The 23,831-nt window shown below is 44.1% G+C and overlaps 1 protein-coding gene across 1 annotated transcript; it reads right to left on the reverse strand.

Moving 5' to 3' along the window:
- Window positions 1-302: 302 nt before the first annotated feature.
- LOC101516079 (zinc finger protein 260-like) lies at window positions 303-21,584 on the reverse strand. The gene is made up of 3 exons (XM_058679152.1): window positions 21,305-21,584; window positions 2,455-2,543; window positions 303-1,925 (listed from the first exon to the last, which is right to left on the reverse strand). The coding sequence occupies exons 1-3, from the start codon at window positions 21,582-21,584 to the stop codon at window positions 303-305; spliced, it is 1,992 nt and encodes a 663-aa protein (XP_058535135.1).
- Window positions 21,585-23,831: the final 2,247 nt, after the last annotated feature.

Raw genomic sequence — 23,831 nt, forward strand, 5'->3', positions numbered from 1 at the left:
AATGACTGACTTCAGAAAAATGATTGTTCAGTGAATTCTGTGTGTTTGCTCATTTCTGTGAATATGCTACTTACTGAAGCATGCATGCTTCCCACTGTGTGAAAAATGTATGTGTATGAATTTTAACACACATGTAACACATTTCTGCTTTCCCATGTGAATTCAGATGTTTAATAAAACTTGACTGCTTCCAACAGGATTTTCCACTGATTATATGCACGCAGTTCTTATCCTGTATGGATACTCTGATGTCGAATGAAACCTGACTTGCAAGTAAAGACTTGAAGATACACACTACATTCTTAAGGTTTCTCCCCTGTGTGGAACCTCTGATGTATGATTAGGTGTGACTTCTGAGAAAAAGCTTTTCCACACTCACTACATTCATAAGGTTTTTCCCCTGTGTGGATTCTCTGATGCACCATCAGATTTGACTTACGAGAAAAAGCTTTTCCACACTCACTACATTCATAAGGTTTTTCTCCACTGTGGATTTTCTGATGTCTAAAGAGCTGTGGCTTATCAGAAAAGCCTTTTCCACACTCACTACATTCATAAGGTTTCTCACCTGTGTGGATTCTCTGATGTCTAAAGAGCTGTGGCTTATCAGAAAAGCCTTTTCCACACTCACTACATTCATAAGGTTTTTCCCCTGTGTGGATTCTCTGATGTATGATCATGCTTGACTTCTGAGAAAAAGCTTTTCCACACTCACTACATTCATAAGGTTTTTCACCCGTGTGGATTCTCTGATGTCTAAAGAGCTGTGGCTTATTAGAAAAGCCTTTTCCACACTCATTACATTCATAAGGTTTTTCCCCTGTGTGGATTCTCTGATGTATGATGATGCTTGACTTCTGAGAAAAAGCTTTTCCACACTCACTACATTCATAAGGTTTTTCCCCTGTGTGGATTCTATGATGTCTAAAGAGCTGTGGCTTATCAGAAAAGCCTTTCCCACACTCACTACATTCATAAGGTTTTTCCCCAGTGTGGATTCTCTGATGTATGATGATGCTTGACTTCTGAGAAAAAGCTTTTCCACACTCACTACATTCATAAGGTTTTTCCCCAGTGTGGATTCTCTGATGCACCATCAGATTTGACTTGCGAGAAAATGCTTTTCCACACTCACTACATTCATAAGGTTTTTCCCCAGTGTGGATTTTCTGATGTCTGAAGAGCTGTGGCTTATCAGAAAAGCCTTTTCCACACTCACTACATTGATAAGGTTTCTCACCTGTGTGGATTCTCTGATGTCTAAAGAGCTGTGCCTTATAAGGAAAGCCTTTTCCACACTCACTACATTCATAAGGTTTTTCCCCAGTGTGGATTCTCTGATGAGTATTGAGGTTTGACTTAAGAGAAAAAGCTTTTCCACATTCACTACATTCATAAGGTTTTACCCCAGTGTGGATTCTGTGATGGATAACGAGGTTTGACTTACGAATAAAAGCTTTTCTACACTCACTACATTCATAAGGTTTTTCCCCAGTGTGGATTCTCTGATGTCTAATGAGGTTTGGCTTATAGGAAAAGCATTTCCCACACTCACTACATTCATAAGCTTTTTCCCCAGTGTGCATTCTGTGATGTGCATTCATGTTTGACTTACGAGAAAAACCTATTCCAAACTCCCTGCTATCATTAGTTTTCTGCCCTGTATGGACCCTTTCATGTATGATTAGGCTTGATTTACCAGGAAACTCTTTTCCACACTCATTACATTCATAAGATTTTGTCCTTGTGTGGAGTCTCTGTTGCCAAGTTAGTGATAATTGCTGGTGAAAGGCTTTTCTGTGCTCATTGCATTCATACGGATTCTCTGCACTTTGAAGGATCTGACCTCTAATGAGTTCTGACCTCTGGTACATGTTTTCTTTACATTCATTGGACACATGCAAATATTCTCCTGGGTCAGTTCTCTGTTTGGTGGTAAGGCAAGATTTATAGTAGCCAACATGAATTGCTTCTCGCACGCTGATAGGTTGCTGAATACATGGGTCTTTGGTATAAACTTGCTCACACATAAGGACTATCTTCTTCCCGCTGAAAGTTTTCTCATTTTCATTGTGTTCAAAGGACTGCTGACAAATGTGGATCTTGTCAAACTGACTGAGAATTTTCTCACTCTCAAGGTTGTTCTCAGAGATATTAGAGGCATGCTTCGTTTCAAATGGTATTTCATCAGGCTTCCTGTGGGAAAGCAAATTTAAAAGAAACTATGATATCTTTTTCTCTGCATTCAAAAGGCACCAGATCTTTGAGCCCCTCCAGGGAGTTGCTTTCCCCCTTTCCTCTTCCAATTTCAACAGGTCAATTAACACTAAAAATATGGTCTACAACTGGTTTTCATTCTCTGTTTCTATACTAAAAAAAAGAATCACTGAGCTTTCCTGGTAACATTTGGTTCAGTGCACAATATGGGAATTGAAAAAGAATTTTGGCTCTTACACAAGAGCTATGAGGCTGAACGGAGCAAAAAGGAGACTCCATGAGTTTTGCACTAAAGCTCTTGAAATGACCCTTGGCACTTGATGCCTCTGCACAAAGAGGAAAATAGCCATACACTCACATAAGCCCCAGCCACTGCCTAGCTCCAGCTAAACATCCAGATGGATTGTACTTGGATAGGCTGCAATACACAGCAACATGAAGTGGAATTGGGGGAAGACTAGACTGAGCCAGGCTGCAACACATGCTGGTGGAAAATGACTGGAGGAAAGCCATGGCAGTCAGGGGGATGTTGATGCTGTACACATGATCTCTGGGTGCAGGAGATCCAGTGGGGCCCTGGTAGCCTTGTCTGGGCCCTTGGGCACAGTTGTGTGATGAGCCCAGTTTTTGAGCCCCAGTGGCTGTATGTGTGGTGGCAGTTTATGTTGCTTTGCCTGGGCCCTTGGCTGTCCAGTGCAATGGGTTCTGGGTCTGCGAGTTCTGGGAGTACAGGGTGTGGCAGGCCCCAGGTCACCTGGCTTGGATACTTTACATGCCTGCATGGTGCTGCTAGCTCAGTGAGTGCTGAGAGTGGGGCTCCACCGGGGCAGGATCGACTGGCTCATGGTCTTGGTGCACTTGCCAAAACTGGTATCCCTCAATTGAAAAGAAGTATTGGACAACTGGTGTGGCCCCACATGGAGATGGAAGCCCACTGAAGCCTGGAAAGCACATCTGGACCATCCAAGAGAAAGGAGGAGAGAAGAGATTGAATAATTGCCCCAGCCATATGATGACAGCCAATATTTGGGAGAAAGGAGACTCAAAGGTCAACCATGTCAGCCAATGAACATTGAAAGGGTTCCCTCTTGCTTGAATTGGTGAGATGGACATCATTTCAGAACTATCAGAACCCCTGGACAGAAACCTTGCAGTGTGTGCCACATTGACTCCCTGGTTTGGTATCAGGGGTCCAGTACCCATCCTGAAGTACTAGGATGGTTGGGAGGCCTGGTATAGCTTCTCTGAATATCAATTAACCCTTACCTAAAACAGGAAGGAAAAATAGAAAATTTGGAAATGATCACACCAATTTCTCCTTAATGATCCAATACATGCACACATGCATTGAGTGCAACTAAATCACACACACACACACACACACACACACACACACTACACAGAAACCCAACTCATGAAAAAAAATGATTAGGTCATACGCCCCAGTCCCACCCACCTCTTGATGTTGGAGGTGGGTAGAGCCTAGGCCTGCCTTATTTCGAAGGTATCCACTCCCTGTGTGCTCACCAGGAAGGGCCAGGCCTCTTGAGTCCAGGCAGGCCAAAGCCCAGCTCATCCAGTGGCCATAGTGGCTGAACCTAGGGTCGCAAGCATGGACTCTAATCTGGCTCAGGTCCTCCCAGGAACAGAAAGTGTACATGAGGTTATAGAAAATACATAGGTTTCTACTAAATACCAGTTGATCACATTCAGGAGGTGGATACAGAAGCTGGATCTCAAAATAATTTTTTAAATTTATCTTTTTAGAGACAGAGAAATTTTATTTGCAAAGTGGTCATGTCAGCAGAGGAAGAGGAGGGAATGAGAAAGCATTTCTTGAGAGGAAACTAGGTGTTGCTGTGCTTCCTTTTTTTGTTTATTTTGTTTTGTTTTGTTTTAGATTTATTTTATTTTTTTTTATTACAAAGTCAGATATACTGAGAGGAGGAGAGATAGAGAGGAAGTGGAGTTGCTGGGATTAGAACCAGCGGCCATATGGGATCAAGGCGAGGACCTTAGCCACTAGGCCACGCTGCCGAGCCCTGCTGTGCTTCTTGAAATTGAGACAGCCAGTTAGTAACTTAAATGTTGTCCCAACCCTTGTTTACTGAAGCAGGATGTATAACTGGAAAAAAGGACCCACTCCTCTGTTTTCTCCCAATTCCTGTAAATTCCATCCTTCCACCCTATTCCACAATCCTACTTTTCTATATTAAGTTAAAGAAAAGAATCACTGAGCATTCCTGGTAACATTTGGTTCAGTGCACATTATGGGACTTGAAAAAGACTTCTGGATCTTATACAAGAGCTGTGTGTCTGGAATTAGCAGAGAAGACTCCACAAGGTTTGCACTAAACTTGTGGAAATGATGCTTGGCATCCCAGGCCTCTGCACAAACCTGAACACAACCACCCACGCACATAATCCCCAGTTACTTCCTAGCTCCAGCTAAACCTCCAGACTGATTGTACTTTCAGGAGGAAGTGGGTAGAGATAGGAATTATAAAATTTTAGGACTTTAAAGTCTCTAATCAACAACTGCCTTTTTCAATTTTTCTATCATGTCAATTTTCATTTTAGAAGTAAGTCTCTGGTTCATTATATTTTGAAAACTGTTGGACTGACATTCCCCAAAAAGGCCAATTTTCTTCATGACTTGATACTCTCTAAGTGGATCCTGAATCCCAACTACCTGACATGGGACCAAAATTCTGGCCTCCTCTTTCATACTTCACATCGGCTCTTCCTCACTGAAGAAGGGTTGAGAGTCCAGGCATCAAAAAATAATCACTTTTGGGCCCGGCGGCGTGGCCTAGCGGCTAAAGTCCTCACCTTGAAAGTCCCGCGATCCCATATGGGTGCCGGTTCTAATCCCGGCAGCTCCACTTCCCATCCAGCTCACTGCTTGTGGCCTGGGAAAGCAGTTGAGGACGGCCCAATGCATTGGGACACTGCACCCGCGTGGGAGACCCGGAAGAGGTTCCAGGTTCCCGGCATCGGATCGGCGTGCATCTGCCCGTTGTGGCTCACTTGGGGAGTGAATCATCGGATGGAAGATCTTCCTCTCTGTCTCTCCTCCTCTGTGTATATCTGGCTGTAATAAAATGAATAAATCTTAAAAAAAAATAATCACTTTGGTTTGAGTTTTTATGCACCATCTCGGGGAGGTGTTCACATGATTCAACCCAAGGGCAAATACAAAAAAAGTTATTCACAAAGGGCAATAATGTCTACCACCTCACCCAGAAAAAAGGGTGACTTGTGGCTTCCTTCTCCCAATGTTATGGGCTATGTAGCCAGTTCAGGGTCAGCAGCTTGACTCCATCTAGGCTTTCCCTTCTGCCCACCTGTGACTCTTACCTATCATCACTGGAACTGAGAGGGGGTGGTATTGCATTTTTTTTTTTTTGTGACCACTCGCTTCACAAGTCCCTATAAAGGCCCATGATAGGTAGAGGCTCGCTCTCTTGGTCACATTTTTCTGAAGAATCTAGATGTTTTCTGCTTTTGTGATTCTGCCTTAATTGCTTGGCTTGGAGCTGTGTGAACTTCTGGCCTGACAGTCTATGTGACACCCACCCGGCAGAACACCTGGAAGTTCACGTAGGTAGACCACTCCTCAGGAAGGAGGTCCCTGGTGTTTGATAAGAGTCATTGCCCTATAGCCCATCAATTTGTAGCTTTTGAAAGTTGCTTGCTTCAAACCTGCAATTACAGGCCTGTCAACTTGCTCATTCTGAAAGTTAATAGCTAAAACTGAACAATCATAACTGTATTATTATATGGAATTGTCCTGGCATGGGTTGGGGGCAGACCAGGCTGAATCAGTTCACGTCATCCACTGGCAAATCCAAGCACCAGAACAGACTGTGGATCGAGCCAGAGTGGGCTGGGAGGGAAATAGTGGGATACTCCCTCTTGGGTTACCACTAACACAGCAAGGCACAAAAACAACTAGGAGCAGGGGTGGCTAGATAGAAAGGCACCCAACAACATACATGAATGCTGGATAGTGGAGCTGGTTAGATTGAACTAGGTTTTAATACCCAGTGACATGTATGAGAGCTAAATGGGATGTGGTACAGATTGGACTAGTCTGCTATACATATTGGCAAACCAGAATGGGGGTGGGCGTTGTAAGGGTTACTGTGGGTTGCTGACTAGGCTGCAACTCCCACTGGTTTGTGTGACCATTGAGTATGAAGTGGGCAGGATTCAGGCTAGACTGCAGCACCCATTGGTTCCAGTAGAAGACAGGCTTGGAAACAGAACCACAAGCTGATTAGGGCGATGGAGTGTTTCAGGCCCTGTACTTGCTAGTATACACAAGAATCTGGTCTGGAAACAACTCAGACAAAGTTTCTTTGCGGATGCCCCCAATCAAAAAGCCAGACTCAGAACCCTAACCATGAAAAGACAAGAGGACAGAACAAGTCAATCAACCACCTCAGCTACACTTTGCCAGGGAAAAACTGGGCAAATGGAGACTCTATGAAGGACTGTGTCAATCAGTGGATTCTTCAAAGACCTCATCGTGCTTGCAGTGGTGAGACTGGCAGCAATTCATACCTATTGAACTAACCAAAACCACTTAAGCAAGACCCTCACAGTATGCCCCACATCAGGGACCAGGGATGGGAGGGAGATTGGTGGGCTTCTGCCATAAAATCTCCTTTTATCGCAGATATATGAAGGAAACAATATGGAAATAATAGTCTTACCCATTTTCCTGTAACCCTTCAAATTCTTTACCCAAATTAACTATGTAACAATTGTCAAAAATACAATAAAACATGGAAAAAGGAAAATAAAATTTGTGTTTATATTTATTGGAAATCTAGATATACAGAGAGGATATGAGACACATAGGAAGATCTTCCATGTGCTGATTCACTTCCCAAAAAATCATAACTTTCCAAGCTGAGCAGCCTTAAAGCCAAGAACCAGGAGCTATTTCTGGGTCTCCCATGCAGGTGTATAGTCACAAGCCTGTGGGGTGATCTCAGCAGTTTTCCGAGGACAAAGGCTGCTGAGGTCCATGCGGTTCATGTGAAAGACACGAAGGTGTGAAGAGAACTTTTCCATTGAAGACAAGGCCACGAGGAATTTCCTGTGCCTACAACCACCTGAAAAGCAGTTCCACCTCCCTTTGCACAGACACAGAACAACCCCACAGATACTTATGCTATCTGTTTAGGCATTGTCGGCCACTGTGGAGTTGCTTTTTTACGATCAGTGTGAGCTTCCAAGTTGATGTTGGTGATAACGTCTTAGCTAAAGGGCCTTTTACTATTCCTGCTCTCTTGGCTGCCCCACTCATCATATGATAATCAAGGGTGTTAAGTCCCTACATGTAGCAGGAACCTATGCTTAGGGTTGTCCTCCCACATTGACCATATCCTAATCAAGGATGTTAAGTCCCTAGGTATAGTGGAAATCTATTCTTTCCCTCTTTCCTTAATCTTTATGTCCCTCCTTCTGTGATATACTTCCTTAACTATTTCAAGTCTAAGTTATAGACTCAGGAGTGTAATAGGAATGTGTTACTGATTGCATGTACCATCTATTGAGAACTCCCTGACCACAGGATTAGGGAGGCTGATATCCTGCGTCAACGTTAAACAATTGGCAGGACTATTCTTAGGAATGGCTGCTTGACCAGGTGTAAAAAGTGGGTGTCAGAGTTTGTGAAGGCTTCTGATGAAAAAAAGAGGACTGTTTTTAAAATTGTCTGTTATGATCCTGAAACTGCAGTGGTCCATTTATTTTCCATGCCTACTCCAAGCACCCTTCTCAAGTTCTGAACTTCACTTGAGCTGGACTCTGGCAACGGCCAGTAGCTGGCTGTTAAGTGGGGCTGCCAGGGGCACAAACAAGTGTCCATATATGATCCCAGTGCATGCAAGGCGAGGGACAGCCACTAGGCTACCATGCCATGCCCACGGGTTTGATCTTTAAAAATGACCTATGTGGGCATTTCGATGACCCCCTGTACATTTCACACATGAGTTCAGAAAAACCCAGTTTTTTCAACTTTGTCACTCCTATGACTGCCTAACACTGAGAGCTGAACAGCCATAGAATGGTCAGTGCAGATTTGAAGCTGTGTAGTAGCAGCTATTTCCTTGCTCGTTGAGAGACAACCAATGCAATGGGAAGCGTCTTACTCACAGGTTCCTGTCCAGACAAGGAATGCTCAGAGGACACTTAAAAATCAAAGATCATTCCAAAAAATTTTGCTGTCTCCATTCAAGAGGCACACCGTCTCCTGGCTCTCTCCCAAGAAATGCTATTTCATTCTCTATGCTTTCTACATTCACCTGGTCACTTTGAAAATAAAACTTCTGTCTCCAAATGAAAAAAAAAGTAGAAAGAAAGAAAGAAATCCTATTTATCAAGTCTCATTTTTATACAATTTCCCTTTCATATTGTGCTGCACTTCTGGCCAGAGCTAATGCTAAGCATCTTTGTGGCAATACAGCTCTCTTTTCAGTTATAATATAATTTTTATAATTAAAACTTGCCTGAAGATTATTTCTTGACCTTTCTGATTAGCTCCAAGCAGCTCATTCTTTCCATGGGGATCTGAAATGAGGAAAAGAGTAACCATATCTATGAGTCACATCTAAATGTTTCTTTTCAAATGTTCCAGTGAAGCCAATGAGATTTGTTGCCAATCTAGTTCCAGCACATTTTAATATTAGTGAAATGTGGACATTTATGAGCATTTTTAAATAGGCATTACATCTCATCTATTAATGCCTTAATACAATACGTAGTTTTTAAAATTAAAATTTCAATTATGTGACATTGTGTATTTAACTTAAAGCAGGATATGACAGAAAATATGGTATAAAAATTCAGAATAAGGCTTGGGGTATCTTACATCCTTTCTCAGCACTAGTTTGTCTTTTCCTGACTACTCTGCTTCAAAAACAACTTCCTGAAAATGTATCTTGGGAGGTGGCAGATGTGATTCAAGTGTTTGGATCATGAAAACACCCATATATACTTCTAGATTTATGGTGACAGGCTGGCATATTGCTAGAATAAACCTGTACATGGAGACTATAGAATGCCTGTGTCTCACCAGCTGTCCTTTTGAAAGAAACTCAAAGTAAAACTCAAATATAATTCCAGTCAACATTTACTGAGCTATGTATCAATTCCCCTGCCAATTATGTGCTGACCTACCTGGAAGTCTCTGTTTCACAGATTTCTCCGCTGTCCATGGTGCTGATCCTTGCTCCAACTTGAAGATCACATCAGGCTTTGTCATGGAGTACCCTGTTCATGGAGAATGATGCAGATTTTACGAAATCACCATTAGTCCTACCAATTACTACACCTTATAAACTCTTCTTTCATTAGCAAACTATACAGAAGTGTTCTGCTTAGGCATGACAGAGTTTCACTCACCCAATGACAGCAGATTGTTATAGGTCTCAAGCATCACCTCCCTGTACAGGGTTCTCTGTGTATTGTCCATTGTCTGCCATTCTTCCTGGGTAAAGTCCACAGCCACATCTTCAAAGGACACCAACACCTGTAACAGCACATGTCTCCTCAGTTCTGGATCATTAAATAGAAACAGTGACCGTGCATTCTTTGTATACTAAATTTGCAACATCTATGGACGCAGTTTAATTTATAAGTTATACAGCATCATAGAATAACAGTTAAATGAAAGTATCTTGTGCTGTATTACCTTTGCAATTCTAATATTACAACAGAATATTCCTTATTCTAGTAAAGGTTGTGTTCTCTAAAGATTCTCATTCTAACGAACTGTTGAAGGCATTGTTAGAATAGCTCTCCAAGCGGAAGATATCACCCTGTTATTGCCACTCTGATTTTCAACTAAATTAACATAAGCAATCATATTAACTCAGCATTTATGATACTAAGCTGAGTTTAATTCTTCTGTGTGTGTTCAATTTGCATCTTCTAGGAATGCAGCTTAATTTACAATCTATATGGCTTTCAATTGACTGGGATGATACTCTGCTGGCTCTGTCTTCAGACCAGAGAGGGTATACCTAAGAAGCCGTTGAACTTGACTGGACAATAAGATGCTGGACTCTATGTATGGTATACGCTTGCAATGGGTGAATTTCAACTGAACTTGAGCTGTGGTTATGCAACAAGGTGGAGGAATCCACCATGGTGGGAGGGTTTGGGGAAGGGTGGAAGAACCCAAGTATCTATGTAACTGTGTCACATAATACAATGTAATTAATGAAGTTAAATAATAAATAATTAAAAAAAAGAGTGCTGCTTATATTAGGGTTTTTCATAAATTGCTTTGATTGTGCTGTAGAATGTTCCATCTATGCCTATTTTGCTTAGAGTTTTTAACATGACGAGGTGTTGCATTTTAACAAATGCCTTCTCTGCATCTATTGAGATGACCATATGGTTTTTATATTTCATTCCATTAATATGATGTATCACAGTTATTGATTTGTGAATGGTCAACCATCCCTGCACACCTGGGATGTATCCCACCTGGTCTGTGAAAATGAACTGCCTGAAGAACTGTTGGATCCTGTTGGATAGTATTTTGTTCAGAATTTTTGTGTTCATCAAGGATCTTGATCTGTAGTTAACTGTTTTTGTTGTGTCTATCTGGCTTTGGTATTAAGGTGATATTGGCTTCATAAAATTTTGGAAGAATTGCCTCTCTTTCTATTGTTTTGAAAAGTTTGTGGAAGATTGGGGTAATCTCTTTTTTAAATGTTTGGTGAAAATGTTTGGCAAAATTCTTTCACTAGAACATCTTTGAATATCAGCTGTAGGGCCAGTATGGAGATTTCAAATATTTGGAGTTTTTCTTTACTGTGGAAGAATTTTTTTTTTCATTTTTAAAGACAAAGGAGAGCTTTGTAGGATACGTTAATCTGGGCTGACATTTTTGTCCCTTCTAGAATCTGGAATGTCACTCCATTATCTTCTCGACTGCAGTGTTTCCTCTGAGAGGTCAGCTGTGGGTTTGATTCGAGTTCCTCTATTGGTCACTTGATTTTTCCACGGGCACATTAGATTTTTTTGCTTATGTTCAACTGAGGAGAGCTTGATTATCTTGTATCATGGCGATCAACTCTGCTGGGATAACTGTGCCCCTCCTGGATGCTGTTTCCCAATTCCTTCTCTAGATTAGGGAAGTTTTCTTTTATTATTTCAATGAATAATACTTTAATTCCAATTTCTCTCTCTGCATCTTCTGGAACTCCCATAATTCTTATGTTGGGCCTGTTAATTTTATTTTAAAATTCTTGGATAATTTTTTACCTTGACCTGGCTCTATTGTAGCTTTTTTATTTGTTTGTTTGTTTCTCCTGGTGACAGGAAATATCTTCCAATTCTTGCTCCACTGTGTTTTTAACTTCTGAAATGTCAGCCTTCATTTAATTCATTTCCTCTGTGACAAATTCTTTAAATTCTTTGAACTCTTGTATTATGTGGTTTTCAGTGTTGGTCAAAAGCTTTATACTAAGTTTCCTGAATTCTGTCTCCCTGATCTTTTCAATATCTTCCTGAGTTAATTCTAATGGTGGTAGAGGCTTTTGCTGCTTTACTGGGGAGTCTTCAGTAATGTCTGCCTTAGTTAATTCTGAGGGTGGTAGAAGGTTTTGCTGCATTACTGAGGAGTCTTCAGTAACATTCATTACGCTGTCTCTTCTTTTAACTTTTGACATTGGAATCCTGTTTGGATTTTTGCTCCTTAGCTTGGATTTCTAAGATATATTACCAAGAAATCTACAAATCAATTTTTAAGTTTAATCAGTTTCCTTAGGAAGACGCCAACTATCCCAGATAACTGGTTTGTCTGCAGCACTGATCTTATCTAAACACAAGATGACGCCCAGTGGGCTCTGTTATCAAAACACACAAGATGGTGCCCCGTGAGGCACTGCCAGGGAACTGGTGCTGTTGGCCTTCTGATCTGGGGACCACACAGATCATGTAGGATGATAAGCTAGTACTATCCTCAATGTTGGATCAGCTGGGTGTGGCTAGTTAGAAACTTGCCCAATCCAGCGTTTTATCCCTGTGTTGTTAGCTCCAATCCGCCACCAATCTGCCCTGAGGAGTACACAGCTCCCTTTTTGTTCATTGCTGGGCCAAATTATTAGGTAGAATATGCCAGTTCCAGCCTACCTTTACCTCTGGAGCTCCAGGAGCAAACCGAAGCTCCCACCTGGCTACCGGGAGCGCTGATTCTATGGCTACCTCTGGATCCCTGAGTATTGTTGGAGTCTATATCACAATTCACCTGTGGCTGGTAGGTTTTCTGTTCCCTGTAACACCACTCCACCACAGTTGCCTCATCTCTGTTTTCAGGGGGTCTCCAGATACCTGCTTGTTGACTGCCTGACCCCTATGTTTTTCTGTAATCTGCTCTTTGTTCTTTACCCTGTGTAATGTTTCTCTGTCATCTTGAACATGTCTGCACCCTTTTCCCACATGGCAGATTTATTTTCAATTCTCCAAGCACACTCCATACTGATTTCCACAATGGTTGTACACTCTATATTCCCTCCAGCAGTGAAATGAGGGTATCATTCACCCCAGCAGGTACTATTAATGGAGTTCTGAATTTCGGCTGGTCTCCCTGGAGTTAGGTGGTACCTCAATATGGTTTTCATTTTTATCTCTCTGTTGGTTAGGGAATCTGAGCATCTTTTCATATGTTTGTCAGTCATTTGGATCTGTTCTTCTGCACAATGTCTGTTCATTTGCATTGCACATTATTTCAAAGTCTTTTATTTATTTATTTTTTTACTGTCCCCAGGTTTCTGAAACTCTTTGTAAATCGTGGATATTAGTCCCCTATCACTTGTGTAGTGTTCTAAATTTTTCTCTCATTCTGTTGGTTGCTTCTTCACCAGCAGGTAAGTAACCCTATGGGGTTCCACAGACCTGCCAGGCGTTCCATGTCCAGGTATGCTCAAACACCCACTCCACACGTCCCACAGTCCACTCCTGGGCCAAGAGGGCTTAGCTGGTACCCTCACGTATCCTCAACACACACAACATGCACTCCAGCACCTAGGGGTTACTACAGTGACCCAAGGGCCCAAGGTGCCCACCAACAGCTATTCCAGGGCCAAGCTTGACAAGCTGGTGCAATCTGACTGTTGTCCACCTGACATCTGCTTCTTAGCCAAGACATCTTGGGCAGTGTCCCTGCTCCAACGGCACCATAGTCATCCACTTCACGACCAGACTGAATTGCGCCTGAGGGGAAGATATTCCTCTAGCATGCCCCCTCCATTGCTCCACTTACCCAGGCAGGACCACGCTCAGTGCACATCATCAGCTCACCTCTAGCCTATGATAGCACTGCCACAATGTCCACCTTCCACCACTTGAAAACCATTCCAGCTCAGGCAGTGATATTGCTGCTTCAGCAGGCAGTGCATTTGCCAATCACTCCTGTGATGGTTCCCTTCTGTTGATGGCCCTGAGGCCAGACCCTGCATGTCTGATGTCCCCCACCACACAACACACCCACCCTATCACCTCAATTGTTCTTCCAGTGGGATGTCCCACATCTGTAGCCTGCCTGCAAGCTGCTCCAGGGACAGGACAGCTGGGAAGCCCCAATACTCACCTCTAACCTGCCTGCCCCTTCAGAATTTCTGCTGCTGCTCCAGGGCAAGGCAGGTTATATTTGCAGGAAATTCAAGCAAAACACTGCAGCAGCATCTTTCATTGTTTCACAGGGGAGAATTTTCATGTGGACAACTCTAGTTTGCAAAGCAGGATTTATTTAAAAGTAGGAACCAAAGTGATTCCTGCCCCAGAGGAAGCATGGCACTCCAAAGGAGTAAAGACTCAAGAAAATGCTGGAGGTGCCCAGCGGCGTGGCCTAGCGCCTAAAGTCCTCACCTTGAAAGCCCCGGGATCCCATATGGGCGCCGGATCTAATCCCGGCAGCTCCACTTCCCATCCAGCTCACTGCTTGTGGCCTGGGAAAGCAGTCAAGGATGACCCAAAGCTTTGGGACCCTGCACCCACGTGGGAGACCCGGAAGAGGTTCCTGGTCCCGGCTTCGGATCGGCGAGTACCGGCCCATTGCAGCTCACTTGGGGAGTGAAACATCGGATGGAAGATCTTCCTCTCTGTCTCTCCTCCTCTCTGTATATCCGGCTTTCCAATAACAATAAAATCTTTAAAAAAAAAAATGCTTGAAACAGTGGATTTTTTTTTTTATACACTCTCTCGGGAAGGTGTTCACATGAGTCACCCCAAGGGCAAAGAGAAAGAAACTTATTCACAATGGTCAATAATGTCTACCACCGCACCCAGAATAAAAGGGTGAGACTTGTGACTTGCTTCTCCCAATGTTACGGGCTAGGCAGCCAGTTCAGGGTCACCACCATGAAAGCCACACCCGCACACAATCCAGGCTATCCCTTCTGCCCACCTGTGACATTCACCTATCATCACCTGGAACTGAGAGGGTGTGGTATTGCATTTTTTTGTAACCACTCCCCTCGCAAGCCCCCATAAAGGCCCATGATAGGGAGAGGCTCTCACTCTTGGTCACATGTTTCTGAAGAATCTAGATGTTTTCTGCTTTTGTGATTCTGCCTTAATTGCTTGTCTGGGAGCTGTGTGAACTCTTGGCCTGACAGTCTATGTCACACCCAGCAGAACACCTGGCAGGTCATGTAGGTAGACCACTCCTCAGGAAGGAGGTCCTTGGTGTTTGATAAGAGTCATTGCCCTATAGCCCATCAATTTGTACCTTTTGAAAGCTGCTTGCTTCCAACCTACCATTACAAGCCTGCCAACTTGCTCATTTTGAAAGTTAACAGCTAAAACTGACCAATCATGACTGCCGGAGTCCAGCTCCAGCTGAGTCCGGAGCTCGGGAAGGGTGCGGGGATGAGGCGTGAAGAGAGAAAGAAAGGAGACGGACCACCAGATTCCTTGATCGTAGTGGACAAAAAGAGAAAGCTGTCCTCTTTATTTATACAGAAGCAGTACAAAGTTTTTCTTAGGGGCATATTGACATAGCTTCATTGGGGCACAATTTACAACTTCTTGAGAAATGATTGAGGAAGGATTCCATATTCCTTGCTTATCTTGGCTTGTCAGTCTTCATCTGCTCTCCTCAGGTCTGGACTATAACCTAGGCGCCGCCTGTGTCAACCAGACCCCTATCTTGTATGAGTTAAAAGGTCTGGGGCCTTGGTCTATGGGGATCGGGGTTATTGACATTAGTTGGCCATTAGGTCTGTAAGCTCACACAGTTTGTTAAAACAAGGGAAATAACAGCGGAAAGAATTGCAGTTAGCAATGAGCTAAGTTACTCTATTTAAGTTTCAACTCTACAATGGATGAGTGAGTCTTTCCAAAGACAATTCTACAAATTGTTTCAGTATTAGACAAGGCATTATCCATTCCAACGTTGCAACCAAGAGTTTCTTAGTAGACAACACATCTTATGCAGTAATACACTCCTACTACAATTCTTATTCTACAACTTATCTATCACTAAATGGGAGAAATACATCAAGAGAGAAAAAACATGAAGATCTAAGACAAAAAGTTATAAACATTACATTCCTCTACAACTGCAGGCTCTACAACTTCATAAGTGATCAAACAATAATCAAAAATATATCTTTATGATATTAGTGAAATCACCCTGTATTTCCTCTAGCTAAAAATTTATGAAAACAACTAAAACAGCTACATTTTCTATATTCTAAAGAATTGCAAGGACAGGCTAACCTTTAAGACCACAGTAACCATATTTTTTTGCCTTAGCAGGATAGGCTTCAGGGTTACAGTAGCTATATTCTTCGTCATAGCAGAATGACCTTTAGGGTCACAGTAACAGGATAACTTTTAGGGTTCCTCTTATCAAGCCCTTTCCCAGAAAGCATGCTAAATATCTGGGCCAGATTTTATGGCAATGGGTAAACAGCACAGACTTAATTATACTCCTATGTGTAGTTAAAGGCCCACTCACCAGGACATCCTCAGTAACATTAACTCTTAAGCTCACATTGGTTGTAAAAGCCATCTCACAGGGGCAGACAATGCCTCAATAGATTTCATAGTGGGGTGGTTGAGTGCCCATGCGAAGGGGAGTGAAAACTGCATCAAGGTGGTCAGAGATTAATCCACTTAGCCCTGCTAAGCAGCTGGTAGCTCCCCGGGCCCTGCCAGTCAGGGAGCTGTTCTCTTCACACCTTCGTGTTATACACACCTACTGCATGGACTCCATCACATGACTGTATAATTATATGGAATCGTCCTGAAATGTATAAGAACCCTATGCTGTTTAACCTTGGCCCTTGTTTTGCTCTCTTTTTCTGCCCTGCTGCTTCTGTTGCAACCTTGGCTGCGGCTGCCCCTGCCACAGCCAACTCTGCTGCTGGGGGAGGTGGCTGGGAGACCTAGGTTAAACTGAATAAACTGTCTTTATGCCTTAACACTGACTTCAGACTATGATTTTCTGGGGATCTCAAAAACCCAGCAGAACATTTGCGGGCTCAACCAGGACCAAGACCGGGGATGTGCGGTGTCACCTAACTTTTCTCCTTTTCTTTGCCAGCTAATTCTGTCTTCTTTTTCCTTTTTTATTTTGATGTATTACCTTTTTCAGCTGAATTTTTCTTTGTACCCAATATGGGGGCAGAAAGCTCTGAATGGGTTAAGTGTTTGCGCCTGGTGAGTGGGCTGGAAGACCTCTCCTGGTAAGACAACTTTTTGCCTAAGGAGGAGTGGGTATGTGTACTCCAAACGATTTTTGCTTTAGTAGGTCTACGTTGTTAACTGAGTCTCCCTGTCTTTAAACTGTTGAATGTCTTTGTGTCTTCCATGTATAAGTTAAATGCTTGGGTAGTTAAATTGGCTACAAAAGCTTGAGCTGTGAAATAGTTAAATTAGCTGCAAAATCTTGAACTGTGAGAATTTTGTGAGAGTTCTTATTATCTGAATTAAATTGAACCTATGGGTGGGTGCCAGGCCGGAGCTGTCTTCATGCTTGGATACCTGATTCTAGCCACCACATACACACGGAGAGCTGTTCCCCGGCCTGCCTGAGCTCCAGAAGCTGTTTTCTTCATAGTGAGTGCACAGAAGGAGGAAGTCTGAAGAACAAGGTGGGCCCATGCCCCGCACATTTCCATCATGGCATGGTGAATGGGACTGGGGACGGGGCGACCTCGGGGTCTGGGGGTTAAAACTTCCAGCATGGGCTTGGCAGCGTGGCCTAGTGGCTAAGGTCCTCGCCTTGATCCCATATGGCCGCAGGTTCTAATCCCAGCAGCTCCACTTGCTCTCTGTCTCTCTCCTTCTCTCAGTATATCTGACTTTGTAATTAAAAAAAAAAAAAAAAAAAAAAAAAAAAACCTTCCAGCAGCCTGGGCCTGGCGGCATGGACTAGCCACTAAAGTCCTCACCTTGAACACACTGGGATCCCGTATGTGTGCCGGTTCTGATCCCTGCAGCTCCACTTCCCATCCAGCTCATTGCTTGTGGTCTGGGAAAGCAGTCAAGGATGGCCCAAAGCTTTGGGATCCTGTACCCATGTGGGAGACCTGGAGGAAGTTCCTGCCTCCTGGCTCCTGATTGGAACAACACCAGCCGTTGCTGTCATTTGGAGAGTGAATCATCTTCACTCTCTGTCTCTTCTGTCTATATATATCTGACTTTGTAATATAAATAAATAAATCTTAAAAAAAAAAAAAAAAAAACTTCCAGCAGCCTGCTGGCTACTGCTGGATGCCAGTCCGGGGACCTCTTCATGCTCAGAGCTGTGATTCCCGCCACCATGTGCACATGGTGAGCTATCACTGGTCAGCCAGCTTTGGGGTTTGGGGCTTTGAATTGCTGCTTAGGTAGCTCCCTCTTGAGGCCACTGTGATTCTGGGATGTGAATCCATCCTAAAGATTCCCAATGACAAAGTAACTTTTCCTTTGAAGGTAAGTGAGGGTACTGAGACCTGAGTTAGAGGAGTGGGACAAGATAATCTTCATGGGTCAGACTGACATATCAAACTCCTTTGAATCCTGTGTAGAACTTGTAATCACTGAACAATGCTGACCATCGAACACCAGTCCATGCAAAAGCTAAGGCTGGTGGCTAGTCTAGCAGGATAATATGCTATTATCTGACATGATGATGGTTCAGGAGATGGGTCACATTAGGCAGGACCATGACATTAATGAACAAATGATAAAACCATATCTGGGGGTAAATTCAGTGGGGGATGTCTGGGCCCAATCCTGTGGAAATTCTAGCCCCACTGGTCAGCTCAAGAGTTGGGGTGGTGATGGACTAAGCTAGGTGTGACCAAGGAGCCTGCCATCACTCATAGGGGAAGGAACCAACAATAGTCTGGACAGGTCTAGGCAGCAGCACCCAAATGTGCATTCTAAATAGGGTGTGGGGTGGGCCAGGCTGCAAAGTTCTCCAATTTAACACAAGACCAAATGGAAGGCCAGACTATGTGTGGCAGTGGCCTAAAACCCATTGGCATGTATGAGAACTGGGTCTGGAAGTTGGTCAAATGGAGGAACTAGGGAAACTCTCCGGGTGGGTCATAGCTTCTGATGGTGAACACATGTTCCAGACCTGGGGGTTGAACAAGCTGGACAAAGCAGCTTCAACAGCTGGCCAATGTGTGAATTGGTAATGGAATGGGGTGGATCAGGTATGGCTGAGCAAACCTCAGCTCACAGGCAAAAATAGAGATCAAGATGGAGCACAGGTCATGCTGAGCTAAGCTCTTTCACTTACTGGTCTGCATTAGCCAGGGACACTAAGCCACAGTGTTTAATGCAGGAGTCGGGACAGGTGAGGTGCTGTGACAAGCTGAGTCAGAGCAACCAGTGGCATGCGTGTGATCTATGGCTGGGAACAGGCCTGGCTGGGGAGCTAAGGGGACACTTCAGCTGGCTTGAGGTTCCCAACAAGAAGTGTGTGGGCTGGAATTGGGGCTGGGTTCTGATCAGGAAATGGTTGTAGTTTCCATTGTCACAAGTGTGGACTGGGACTGGATGCTCCATGCTGGGCCAGACTCCAATACTGTCTGGTGTTCTGAAGGACCAGGGTAGATGTTGGATGGACTAGGCTAGGTCTCCACCCCTACTGAGCCATGTGTAAGTTGTATGTGGGTGTGTACTAGATGTGGTTAGGCTGGACTGCAACACCCATTGGTTCACATGGAAAAGAGCACTGGAAACAGAACTGACCTAGCAATTTCAACCATCAGCTTCTTGGGGTGATAGACAGTACCGGGAACTTTTTTCCTTTGCAAGTACAAACAAGAACCTGGTCTCAGTTCACCTCAGACAGTTTCTTTTGGGATCCCCCCAATCAAACTGCCAGACTCAGTTCCTTAACCATGAAAAGACAGAAGACAGAACAAATAGATCAACTACCTGAGCCATATGTTGGCAGTGAAAAACAGTGCAAACGGAGACTCTAAGACGGGCTGTCAACCAGTAAATTCTGCAGTGATTTCTTCATGCTGGAAATGGTGAGACTGGCCTCAATTCATAGCTGTTGAACTATCAAAACCACTTGAGCAAGACCGTAGGAGCATGCCCCACATCCGGTACCTGGGATTTGTAAGGGACTGGGTGGGGATTCTCCCTTTACCTCCCCCTTTACCACAGAGGCTGGAAAAAAATGTGGGAATAATAGTCTTACCAACTTTCCTGTAGCCCTTGAACCTTTGTGCCCTAATTAACTATGTAAAGATTGTTACACATAAAATAAAATAATGAAGATAAAATTGAACCTATGGGTGACACTCCTAAAGTTCAACGTGAACAGCGAGAGAACGTTGCTCCAAATTAATTTTCTGAGCAAGAGGAATGGCCGAACATCTGTGGAGGATAGTTTGGGAATCAATAGCTGACATTATAGCATCTAGGAAGATGCCTAAGTCAGCTCTGTCGGCTGGGATCTCTAGGTGACGACTGGGGTCTTCAAAGTTTGATGTCCCTGGGTCCAAGTGCCTAACCTGACGGTTCAGAGTCTGTGTCGTCTCCCAAGTTTTGCTCTGTATGGATCCGCTTGCCAGGGTTCTGAGTCTGATGGTTTGGGGGTGACCTTTTTTTTTTTAAGATTAATTAATTTGTATTACAAAATCATATATACAGAGAAGAGAGATAGAGAAGATCTTCCGTCCAATGATTCCGTCCCCAAACTGAGGGCAACGGCCAGTGTTGTTCCAACCCGGAACCAGGGGATAGGAACTTCCTCCAGGTCTCCCATATGGGTGCAGGGTTCCAAGGCTTTGGGCCATCCTTGACTGCTTTCCCAGGCCACAAGCAGAGAGCTGGATGGGAAGTGGAGTTGCCAGGATTAGAACCAGTGCCCATATGGGATCCTGGCACATTGAAGGTGAAGAATTTAGCCACTAGTCCATGCCGCCAGGCCTGGGGGTGACCTTCTAACTGGTTTCTGCATTCAAAGGATCTGTAAGTCAGTTAGTTGTTCCTAGTGTGATGGGTCAGGGCCTGTGTCCTCTCCCAAGTTGCGAGCCAAACGGACATGCCTGCCTGGGATCCGAGTCCGATGGGTTTTTGAGCGACATTCTAACTGGGCTCCAGATTCCACAGAGTGTATAGTGGTTGATCTGAGCTTGGGAGGTTAGGGCCAGTGTCCTCTCCCAAGTACCAGATTAGAAGGACCACCTGAGGAATATGCAGTTGAAAAAAATCTAATCATTCGCCCCTGCTCGGTGCTAATTACTGTATTCCTGCTTCTGCAACCCCTTCTTTTTCTTGCTCTGCTAAGAGGCTATGTGACCTCAGGCCTGACAATTTAGGGGCAGTTGCCCAGGTACCCTGAGGGGACCGACCTGCCTACGTGACACTTGTCCCATCACCCCGATAGGAAACCCCACTTACCCTTTGAACTGACCAATAGTGTAAAGGTCCTATACAAATGAAGGATACTAAAACCTAACCCTCTGATTGGCTGATTTTTGTATAAAAAACCTAAGATTTGGAGACTCGGGGTCTTCTTGCTAAAATAAACACTCCTGACGACCTCTGACTCCTGGTGATCCTTCTGGGAAGCAGTGGCAGCAGCGGCGACGCCAACCCTGGCGGCGGCGGCGGCTGTGGCGGAAGCGGCTCTGGTGTTGACTGTGATTGCAGCGGGCGGCTGCGGCACCTACATAGGGGGTGGCTGCAGCGGAGGTGATAGCAGCAGAAGGCAGCGGCAGCGGCAGCGGCAAGAAGAGAAGCAGCGGCGGAACCAGTGATCGTGACCGTGACCACAGCGGTGGGGACGGCCATAGGTCGTCCCTGGCTGTAGAGTTGCAACGCCGAACAAGAGACGAGGAGGCGCCTGCAGAGCTGTACGCGGACCGGCCCGCCATTGTCCAGTGCCGCCGAGCTGTAACACTGTTCCAGGTCATGGCCAATTACGACCGAAAGAGCTGAGACCATGGCCCCACCTCCGTCTGCTCGCTTCCCACCTGTGGTGCCTGGCTGTACCGCGGTCCAGGAAGCCCCACCTGGGCTCACCTGCCTGGCTGTGCCCCTGTTAGGAGAGCCCTGCTTGCTTGCCGCCCAGCCATCTGCCAGCTAGCCGGGGAACTGAATCCATCCAGCTACCCTGACGCCGGTTGCCTGCACAACACACCCACCCCTTTTGCCCGAGTTCCAAAATCCGAGGGGTTGGAAGGTGCCCTTTCCACCTGAGTTCTGGATTCAAGGGACTGTGAGTAGAATGATACCAGTTAGCCTAGGATATGTGTGTGTGAAAACTCCCTCTGCTCCCAGGTGTAGCTTGTAAGGCACAGCTTAGCTCCTAGGCATTGATATGTATATTTAGCATGATCTGGTGGGAGCAAGCTCTTCACCACCACCCTACTGGGGACAGGCTTGTGTTAATTTAACTCGTTCTAGCCTGAGAGATTATCATCCCTTTGTCATCAAATCTGACCTACTTGTTAGCAGTGTTAGAGTGTGGGGAAAATGTTAGAATGTTAGAATGGAATGTTATTGCTGGGCAGTGTGATGTTCCTTTGAGCCAAAAAACTGCTATTTTGCTAGGACAGGAGGCGCCTGGACTCTGGGAAGAATCCACTCTAGCGATGAATCTTTTCCTTGCTGCCCTGCAGCCTTGTGATCCATCAACTAACCCAGGTACAGGAGGGCAGAGGGAGGTGCAATTCTTCTCTATTCCCAGGAACAGGAGGAAAATAAGGGTGTGAGAATGGGATGAGTCATAAAGATAATGGGTGTGGGAATGGAACAGACTGATTGCACCAGAAGGCCATAAAAATTAACATGTCTAAGGTTGTTACTATTAATGTTTGTCTCAGCCAAAAATGGCCTATAAAATCTTCCGCCTTTCGCTTGTTCATGGTCCGACATCTGCTTGGCTGGCCCGCACGCCCCAGGTACAGTCTGACCTCAGCATGCTGGCACAATAAACTGTTTGCTTTTTGCATTACCAGTGAGACTCATTGTCATTTTCTGGGAGTTGAATAGCTTGCACCCTTACGTCCCAGTGAGCTCTAGCCTGGACCCTAACACATGCTCAGTTAAATGAACATTTAACCAACTTATTTGAATCTCCAAATTGTTCAAACTTCTGAACCAAGCCTCCTGACTTTGGGAATTCCATAGGATCCATGAACTCTCAAAGATAGAGACAAAATTTGAATAATTTAATTGCTTTTTGAAATAATTTCAATTATAACCTCATAGTATGAAATTATGTGACATTGGTTGCTTCTGATATTCTATTAAAGTAATGGACATTTACATGGCTACAGAGAATGTATATTTAGATTTATGTTTATTAGAATATGCTATAATCACAAAATTGATTCAGGTTATAAGTTACCTGTGTCCTTATTTATGAAGAAGTATTGTTTGTGAGATTTTGCCTTACAGGAAGACAATCAATACTTACAGAATGTGTGATAAAATTGTCTATATTGTGTACATCTTCTAAGTACTTATCCTGTTTAAAGCAGTACAATTGAAATTAAAGTTTGATCCCTTGTCAGAAAACAACAGCATTTTAACATCTCCTTTTAAGTTATTTTCATCTTATTGATAACTAAAGTAAGTAAGTTCTTAGGCAGCCTGCTAAGACAACAGCCAAACTGAAGTTCTTCCTTACCCTTGACTTCAATAAAACAGAGGATAAGAAGATGCTCCCAGCCAATCAGCCCTGGGAAAGGGAGGCACATGCTTGGAGCCAGCCTTTGGAAGAATGTGGGTGTTTGACTTTGTCACTGTCACTGTGGTTCTTATCTGCCTTCTTTTGAGAAAGGGGAAGTTTCCAAATCAGTTGGAAGAAGGTAATGGGATGATAGGCAGTTAGGGTCTCTGGGTCCTGGTAAAACTGACTTGTATACAATAGAACATCTTAGCACTAAGAGACTCTTGAATGTTAGTATTTCCAACAATACTTGTACATTGTTAATTGTATCATTACATTCCTAATTCAAACATTTGATTAGCTATTAAAAACAGGGGGGGGATGAAGAACCTAGATGCTTTCTGCTTTTGTGATTCTGCTTTAATTGCTTGGATAGGGGCTGTGTGAACCCTGGCCTGACACTCACCCGGCAGGACACCTGGAAGTTCACGTAGGTAGACCACTC

This window comes from Ochotona princeps, chromosome 21, assembly GCF_030435755.1.
Source record: "Ochotona princeps isolate mOchPri1 chromosome 21, mOchPri1.hap1, whole genome shotgun sequence".
NCBI classification, from domain to species: domain Eukaryota; kingdom Metazoa; phylum Chordata; class Mammalia; order Lagomorpha; family Ochotonidae; genus Ochotona; species Ochotona princeps.

Excerpts from the sequence above, each read along its gene's own strand:
- LOC101516079 (XM_058679152.1), bottom strand. The coding sequence starts at position 21,584 with ATGGCGGGCCGGTCCGCGTACAGCTCTGCAGGCGCCTCCTCGTCTCTT. Across the intron at positions 2,544-21,304 it reads CAGCCGCCGCCGCCGCCAGG|AGGCATCAAGTGCCAAGGGT; the intron begins GTTGGCGTCGCC and ends CTCTTTGTGCAG. Across the intron at positions 1,926-2,454 it reads TTCAGCCTCATAGCTCTTGT|AGAACTGACCCAGGAGAATA; the intron begins GTAAGAGCCAAA and ends ACCACCAAACAG.